The sequence below is a fragment of the Sinocyclocheilus rhinocerous genome, unplaced genomic scaffold, assembly GCF_001515625.1.
Source record: "Sinocyclocheilus rhinocerous isolate Xijiao unplaced genomic scaffold, SAMN03320098_v1.1 scaffold1565, whole genome shotgun sequence".
In the NCBI taxonomy this organism is placed as follows: Eukaryota; Metazoa; Chordata; class Actinopteri; order Cypriniformes; family Cyprinidae; genus Sinocyclocheilus; species Sinocyclocheilus rhinocerous.
This window is the reverse complement of record NW_015655464.1, coordinates 105,623-114,396: the sequence shown is the minus strand read 5'-3', so window position 1 is coordinate 114,396 and position 8,774 is coordinate 105,623. Positions and strand designations below refer to the sequence as shown.

Below are 8,774 nucleotides of genomic sequence, written 5' to 3'. Positions count from 1 at the left end.
CACACACACACAGATTAGGGGTAGTGTCATTATTTGTGGGAATTGTTATTGAGGGTAGGGCCGGTGGCTGGGGGATTGCCATTGTTCCAGCTGAAAATAAAAGACGTGCAAAGCCAACAGACCAAGACTTATGGAAATCAAAAATAATACCAGCCACCAAAATAATAAAAGAGCCCAAAACAATACCAGCCTATTATAAAAGAGAGGCAGAGAAGATGCCAGCTTAATACCTTCAGAGAGAGACAGAGAGAGAGAAATCACAAAAAGCTGTGCTCAAATACTGGAGATGTTGTTTCTGCAGCATACCCACGCTGGGACACTGCCTGGTGCCTATGAACGCACAAAACAACAACAATAGACAACAGAAAATAAATCTCTCCCCGCAACCCACCAAACCCTGTGACCTACAGCCTCTTTCAGGCTCTCCGATGAAGGACAAGCATCCGCTGCCAAAATGACTCTTAAACATCACATACACCAGGCCCGTGAAAGATCGGAAAACTCAACTTAAGAGGTTCAAAAAGAGTGTGTCAAGTTTTCATATAAAAAAAGACTTTAGCAGCCTGCCTATTTCTTTCTCTGCGATTGTCATGCGCATCTCGTCAGTAAAGCCTGTTCTGTGATTAGTGAATTAGTAAATCTCCATCACCTGCTTTCAGATGGAGCAGCATTTAATACACAGAGCCGTAGTTCACTGACAAGCTAGGCAATATCGCGTTCATAATCGAATGTGATTCATCTGCGATTATGAACGCGATATTGCCTAATTGTCAGTGAAGTCATCTATGGTGGGCCAGATATAAACCCACCATAGATGATTCCTTTGAATATTTTGTTTGGGAACAACTTGGAAATGGGTTATACTATGTAGATCTGACAACATTATCGTGATTTGGCCATTAAATAATTGTCATAAATTATTGCAATTAACTATTTAATATATTTGTTACCATTTATGTATGTCAGTCAATTATTCACATTGACAAATAAATGTATGATGTAGAATGACATAAATGTAATATTTTAAATGTTTTACGTTTTTGTTTAAAATGGAGTATTAATAAAAATATTATATGCAATACTAATTTCTTCTGTTAAACCCTTGAGCCTTTGAGTTTCTGTCTGTGTTTGACAGTTTTGTTTGTTCAGATGCTCCTAATTCCAAATCCCAGACAAATGCAGTTCTTGGTTGACAATATGTGATTGGAATATAAAGTGCATAATGTTGCAATTCTCGAATAATTGTTTTTAGATCAATTAATTGTATTTTAATTTAATTTAGTTAAAAATTAAACTCTTTTGTGTTGTTTTCAGTAATATTGTTTGGTGCTGAAGTTTGTGAAGCATAATAATATCTCTTTCGTCTCCTGCAGGCCGCCGGAGCGCAGACATGGTTATGAGCAACAGTTTCATGCCGTCCCAGCTCAGCAGGAGCAGGAGACTCTCGAGGCCAAGCGTTCCCGCATCGAGAACGTATCTGAAACGCACTTTTCAAGGTCTCAGCCCACCGGCATCTTACTGTCCACTCCACAGACCATACAGGACAGCATCAGGACCACTGGAGAGGTCAAGAAGGTGATAAGTGTGTGTGTATATATATATATATATATATGTGTGATTTAAACATTCCCCCATTCCATAAAACAAGCTTGTACCTATTCTTGTGCTCTCTTGTTTTCTGGGACAGGAAACCCAGTATAGTGTGAAGGTGGATGCCGGAGTTCAACAGGTGGGTGAGGATGCAGACACATCGCCCTCCAAACTCTCCAAGGAGGAGTTGATTCAGAGCATGGACCGCGTTGACCGTGAGATTGCCAAGGTCGAGCAGCAGATTTTCAAACTGAAAAAGAAACAGGTATGTAGCCTGACTAAACACAAATGCATGAGAGAGAGAGGCTTAAACACTGCTACAGCTCAAGAACTACTTGTTTTAAGCTCTAAGCTATTGTTCATTTTGTATAAAGAGCTCAGGACAGTTTCAGTCACTAGTTTTGTGAAGATTTGTTTGTTTAAATCCAAACCAAAACTGACCTTCTCACTCTCTCCCTGCACGTACCAGGGTTCAGTCCCATGTCACAGGAAAGCTCACAGGTGCTCACCGCTAGCAGCAGACAGGGTTTTTGTTCAGTATTTATCAATAAGCCTTGTGGGAAATGTTGCCCCTCTGAAAGAGGCTTGTCACAACTCCCTTTCTTTGCCAATTATTCTAGCTCTTTGATGGCGATGACAAATCTGTCACGCTTGCAAGTGTACACATTTATTCCTCACTCCCGTCTACTATCTTTGTTTTCTTAAATATCTGATTGTAGAGATACTAGCATGCTGGTTGAAGGTACTTTCCATTCTGTTCTGGCCCAATGGTGAAAATGTGACAAGAACAACAAACTGTTATCTTGCATTGTATACCGCTGTCTTTATTAAGACTGTCAATCAAAGCCTAAGTCTGCCTAGAATTTTTTTTTTCTTGACTTCTATCAGGTTTTTCCTTATGCACTGCAGTTTCAGAAGGATTGATGTCGATTCTCTCCGGCCAATCCCTGATCTGCAGGGTTTACACATCACGTTTTGGTAACGGTACGGTTCACTTGGAACCCCAACCGAGGTGGTACTAAAAAAAGTACCAGGTACTGTACCCAGTGGAAAACCCCCCAAAAGTGAGCCGTACCATGCAGTGGAAAAGCGCCAATAGATGTGTGCACACTGTCAGAGCTGTGTGAGATCAATACCATACAGCTTTTGTGGGGGAGGGTAGTGGTGTTAATTTTTTTTCCCCATAGGTTTTTAACATTCTAAAAGCTCTTTATTCCAAAGATACTACAAGCTAGTCAGTATATTCAGTAGGTTTAATGTATTGTAAGTTGCTTCAGAAGTATTGCAAGTATTACGTACAACAATCACACTGTCAGAGCTGTGTGAGATCACTACCATCCTGCTTTTGTGGGGGTGGGTAGGGGTGTTAAATAATTTTTCTGTTGTTGGTGTTAATTTTTTTTCCCCATAGGTTTTTAACATTCTAAAAGCTCTTTATTCCAAAGATACTACAAGCTAGTCAGTATATTCAGTAGGTTTAATGTATTGTAAGTTGCTTCAGAAGTATTGCAAGTATTACGTACAACAATAAAACTGTGGATTGACATAAAAAAGGAAATTTCCTTTTGGTACTTAAGTACTTTTAAAAGCAAGTACTTCTGTACTTTTACTTAAGTAAAAATCTGTCTTTACAACTTTTACTTGTAATGGAGTAATATTTGACCAGCAGTATCTGTACTTTCACTCAAGTAATGGAGTTAAGTTCTTTGTCCGCCTCTGATTATGTATTACAGTAGTAAAGAGAAAAATTAAATGGGTTCACTTGCCGCTTGAACTGAGGCGCTAAAACGACCGTGCCTGCCGCATTAAAGAGAGGCAAAAACAAAACTGTATTTATTGTTTGAATTTTATGAATTTTGAATAATAAATAACACTTTCACTTCGCACGTCTCCGTCATTTCGATCTCTCTCACGCTGCACAACTGAGCTGCGTTTAGCAGGTGTGCTGCAGAGATGAGGACTGTTTAAAACTCTTCTTTTCCACTAAAACTTTGATGCGCATCGTCTCAGTTTAATACGCGAACATAACAAAAGATGTGATCTCAAAACAATCAGGAAAAAAGGCATTACATGCAAATTTTTAAGTTCTAATATGTAAATGCATTGGCCTAGTCGCCAGTGGCGACCTCAGCAAAAACTTCTCGCAATTTAATATTTTTGGCCGTTTTAGTCGCAGTTTGGAGCCCTGACACCCCTGCACATCACTTTGATATCTGTGAGAAGGTTTTATTGTGTCTGTTGTAGTCATTCATCCCTGTGATTAGTGGTGCTTGCTGAGGCAAGTATCGCTATAATTATTGCTCATATTTAGGCATTTAACTTTGCCGCATTCCACACCATATCAGCTAAAGACAAGAATGATGCTTCAATTTGTGTGCTAAAAAAGGGATGTGTGTTATTACTTTTCTAAGCAAGAAGTTTTGCGAGTTCACGTGTAAACAATCAAAATGGGTGAAACCTTCATAATTTCATGTTCAGAAAATGTTCATTATTATTAGTAGTAGTAGTATTGTTTGTTTATATGCTTGTTTTAGGCTTCCAGTTTTATGGTATATTGTCATGTTTGTTATCACTTAGCAACAACTGGAGGAGGAGGCAGCAAAGCCTGTAGAGCCAGAAAAGCCAGTGACGCCACCCCCTGTGGAACACAAACATCGCAGCATCGTCCAGATCATTTATGATGAGAACCGGGTATGAACACATTAATACATCGTGTTTTTCTCTCACACTCCAAAACCTAGCAGATTGTGCTCTTTATAGATCATGTTTAATTGTTGTTAAAGTGTGCTTAGACTATTCACAGTGAGCAAATGCTTTCCTGAGCGTCTTTGAACACCTCTGGGAGAAGATAATCAATGACTGAATGAACTCAGTTAGGAGTTTTTTTACATTTTATTGTTGACAGAGTGTGATGTGACTGTCGAAGACAGTGGTCTCCAAACTGGTCCTGCAGAGTTTAGCTCTTACTTGCCTCAACACACCTGCCTGGAAGTTTTTAGTATGCCTAGTAAGACCTTAATTAGCTAGGTGTGTTTAATTAGGGTTGGAGCTAAACTCTCCAGGACCGGTTTGGAGATTATTTTATTTTTGGAGTTTTGTATTTCTGCCTGTCGATTGTTGTCTGATCAGCCAAGAACTGATGTCTCATGAATGTAATTTCACTTTGTTTATTCTTTGCTCCCTTTTAAAATTTTAATGGTATCTCTGTGTGTCCGTTGTGTAATCTGGACACTTAAATTTAGCAATTATGTTCATACGCCGTTTTTTTGTTTGCTTGTTTTGGAAGAAAAGTTTACTGAGCACAGTAACAGATGAGACTTAGAAATAAAGTGGGTGAGAGAGAAAGAAGTACAGATGGAGAAAGTGAGGCAAAACTATAGCACCCATCTGGTCTGGGAGCATCACTGAAGAATCAAGAAGCAGTTGCACACACGGACAATACATATACTTGGTAGATGCTTGCAACTGTTAACAAAAACAGATTGTAGCTTTTGAGTGTAAAGAATTGTGGGATTGAGTAATGGAGGCGTTTCCCAGACAGAATACTGCTGCTCAGGAAATGGTGATTTATTTTATTTTTTTTGGCATGTTTATTTTTACTCCCTTTCACCCTGGAGGAGAAAATGTTTTCCAAACAAGTGATAAATTGTTTGTCGGCTTAAACAATTTGTGTTTCTGCTGTTAAAACATGCACAGGCTCACACTTTCTCTCTCTATCAAAGCTAGAAGTCAACAAATGAGAGGGCAGTTTGTTCGCTTAGTGTGGTGTGTCAGCAGGCAGACTATCTAACCACAAGGAAATACATTGTGGTCTTTTTTTACCAACATTCTCACTCTGTTGTGTCACAGAAAAAGGCAGAAGAAGCCCATAAGATACTGGAAGGGATGGGGCCTAAAGTGGAGCTGGTGAGTACTGTGGGAAATAGTTTTCTGATGCAATAGATTGTGTGAGTTTGTTCATCTAGCTAATCTGCAGCCATTTCCTCTGTCTCTCCACAGCCTCTGTACAACCAGCCCTCTGATACTAAAGTCTACCATGACAACATTAAGACGTGAGTGTCCGCTCTCTGTAAGCTTAACAGTAAATAATTCTAATAGTGACTTTGACAGGAAAAGTCAGAAGTGTGGGAAATGAACTGCACAGGCTAGATGATTAGTTCAGAATTTGGTCTGTGTTGACTAGATGTTGATCACGTGACATCGGTGACTTCTTTGTTTTTTTTTATAGGGAATATTGGTTATTAGCCAATATTAGAAGTGTTTTTATTCTCCACATTTTCTGTTAAAGTAATCCTTTGCTGTCATTAAATTTAATCTCTAAAAACAGTACTAATTTAATTATACTTTTAATTTATTTAGACAAAATAACAAACATAAACTATTTATTGCCTTATCGGTATCAGCCAGAATTTTAATATCTTGTATACCCACATTTTCTGGGTCCCATTTAGGACTTTCACAATATCATATTTTCACTATATGATTTTTGTGTGAAATAAATTCGCAATAAAGGTATTATTACAAAATCTATAGAAATGTCAATTAAATAAATTAAATTAAAGGGGTCATATGATGCTGCTAAAAAGAACATTATTTTGTGTATTTGGTGTAATGAAATGTGTTTATGCGGTTTAAAGTTAAAAAAACACATTATTTTCCACATACTGTACATTATTGTTTCTCCTCTATGCCCCGCCTTCTGAAACGCGTCGATTTTTACAAAACTAATCGGTCTGAAAAGCGAGGTGTGCTCTGATTGGCCAACTATCCAGTGCGTTGTGATTGGCCGAATACATCAAGCATGTGACGGAAATGTTACGCCCCTCACATACTGTGATGTGCCGTGTCCGGCCGGAGCGACGAGACATAAACATTAAAACCCATTACAAACGAGGCATTTGTTGCATCCAGTGGGGACATAATTACAGATTATAATGACTTATACTGTCTTTTTACACGTTGCGTATCGCGCCGCGTAAACATAAAACCATGGCTGCATTTGTGATGAGCCGTTTTAGGTAGGTGTGGCTGACTCTGAACTTTTATAAAGAATATCTCTTTGGATTTGAGACTTTAGTCTTTGCAACTTTACAGATCTTCTTTATGCACCAAGAGCTTGTAACACTCCAAAGAGAAAGGAAAAAATGAAATTGCATCATATGACCCCTTTAAATAATGCTATCGGTAGTAGCCATACACTGCATTGTGGGTTGTCTTTTTTTTTTTTTTTTCTGACACGTGGCAAACAGCATTAAGGTACAAGACTGCCACCTTTTATGTTTAATGCGTGAACCAAAATAATTTCTGATGTTATCATGTGTAATACTGTATTAACACAATATGAAAATGTCATTATTTTAAATATAACCGTTATTGTCAATAATACCAGTTTATTGCGACAGCCCTAGTCCCAATATATTTGCGCGCCACAGTTTTTCTATAGTAAAATGTAACAGGCAAATAGATTTGCCATTATGTGGGGGGAAAAGTGAAACTGCCCTTTGCAAAGCATTATACAAGTTAAACACAGAAGATGGCCTGTGTTCCCTTGGAGTTTTGAAAACAAGGCTGATGCAAACTATAAGTGAGAAGTGAACGGGACATGACTGTTTTTATCAGAAAGCAGCACGAACCTTGAGGTGCATATATGTAAGCTTTCATTTCTCACCCACAACATCTTGGCTGTCAGATACTTTCAAGCAGCCAACAGGCAGGTGATGTGGCATGATGTGTGCGGAGTCATTTAAACGAGGCAAACAACGACTCGCCAACTAATCCACTTGTTGATTAGGAAACATGAGTAGTCATGCAAGCCTTGCATGATGTGGGTACAATAATGGTCTCTCCTGATTTCACAGCAGCAGACAGACAAAGGCAAGTGTCTGACTGATACTTCAGTGTGTGTGTGTGTGTGTGTGTGTGTGTGTGTGTGGTTATCACTGATGGAAAGTCTGTCTGTGTAGGTGGCTAAAAGTAAATCTGTTGTGTGTATGTAGACAGCTCAAGGTCGGTCAGTCTGTCTGTGTTTTGCGTCCGGTCGACTCAGACAGTCTTCCATGTAAGAGGAGGGGGTGTGTATGTGAGGAGGAAAATCCTCAATTATCATAAATCATCAGAAAACAGTACAATCACAGACTACCATTTAAAATTTTTGCTCAGTAAGATTTGTTTTTTAAACAAATGAATATTATTCAGTAAGGATGCATTAAATTGATCAAAAGTGACTAAAGACATTTATAATCTTACATAGTGTTGGTCGATATGGTCATTTTTCATATCGTCATATCAGCAGCCTGTGAGATCGCCGATACATGATATTACCATGCATGGGTTGGTGGGGCAAGAGAGAGACACTCTGCACTTTTCATAGATTATTTCATAACTATTTGGTGTTTTAAACCACGCGAGCGTGAGACAGAAAGAATGGAAGTGCCAATAATCGAAATAATATACTTTCATAGCATACTGATAAACTAGCATGTTAAATATAAAAATATTTTAAACAGCTAGTTCATATATATTCAGATACAACAGTCATACATCGCTATAAGGACTTTGGGTACTGTGACAAGTTTGCTGCATCTGCGCACTGAAATTATCAGTCTAAAAGATCTGCAAAATCAGTCAACGGTGAAAATCAAAAGTAGATTTATTTTAAAGACCAACAGTTTAACACTAAATATTGGACAAAAACGAACACGTTAAATATAAAGTATTTAAAACAGGTAAGTTCATATATTTGGAGTAAAGTTAAATTAAACTGATCTGCATGTTTTTATAATAATGATGATGAAGAATAAGCATCAATATTTTTTGTTAATGTGCTGTAATGAAAACGAAATGCTGATGACGATGCAGTTTTCGGCATGTTCATTCATACAGATGTTTGGAAAAGATGTCTCTTTTAGCACTCTGGACATACTTTGTAAATATAGGTTTATCACCTTACAGTTCAATTTTGATGTGGGCTTAGTTTTATAGTCTGTTTTTAAAACATTTCCAATGAGGACGAGAAGTGTGTTTCCAAATTCGGAAATTTGATGATAATAGCCGAATAATAATAGGCCGCCTAATAATAATAATAATAATTTATAGGGCTGGGTTTTAACACAAATTTCACAATTCGATTTGATTATCCTTCCCAAGCTTGCGATTCGATAACGATTATTTTGTGTATATATATA

General features: G+C 38.0%; 1 protein-coding gene across 1 annotated transcript in view; it reads left to right on the top strand.

Moving 5' to 3' along the window:
* The window catches only part of LOC107718342 (nuclear receptor corepressor 1-like), a 128,275-nt gene that overhangs the window by 24,919 nt on the left and 94,582 nt on the right, over positions 1 to 8,774 (top strand). Inside the window, exons 5-8 of the mRNA XM_016525389.1 lie at positions 1,688 to 1,855; positions 4,168 to 4,281; positions 5,440 to 5,496; positions 5,590 to 5,642. Of these exons, the coding sequence (XP_016380875.1) occupies positions 1,688 to 1,855; positions 4,168 to 4,281; positions 5,440 to 5,496; positions 5,590 to 5,642 (392 nt within the window). The remainder of the gene's footprint in view (positions 1 to 1,687; positions 1,856 to 4,167; positions 4,282 to 5,439; positions 5,497 to 5,589; positions 5,643 to 8,774) is intronic.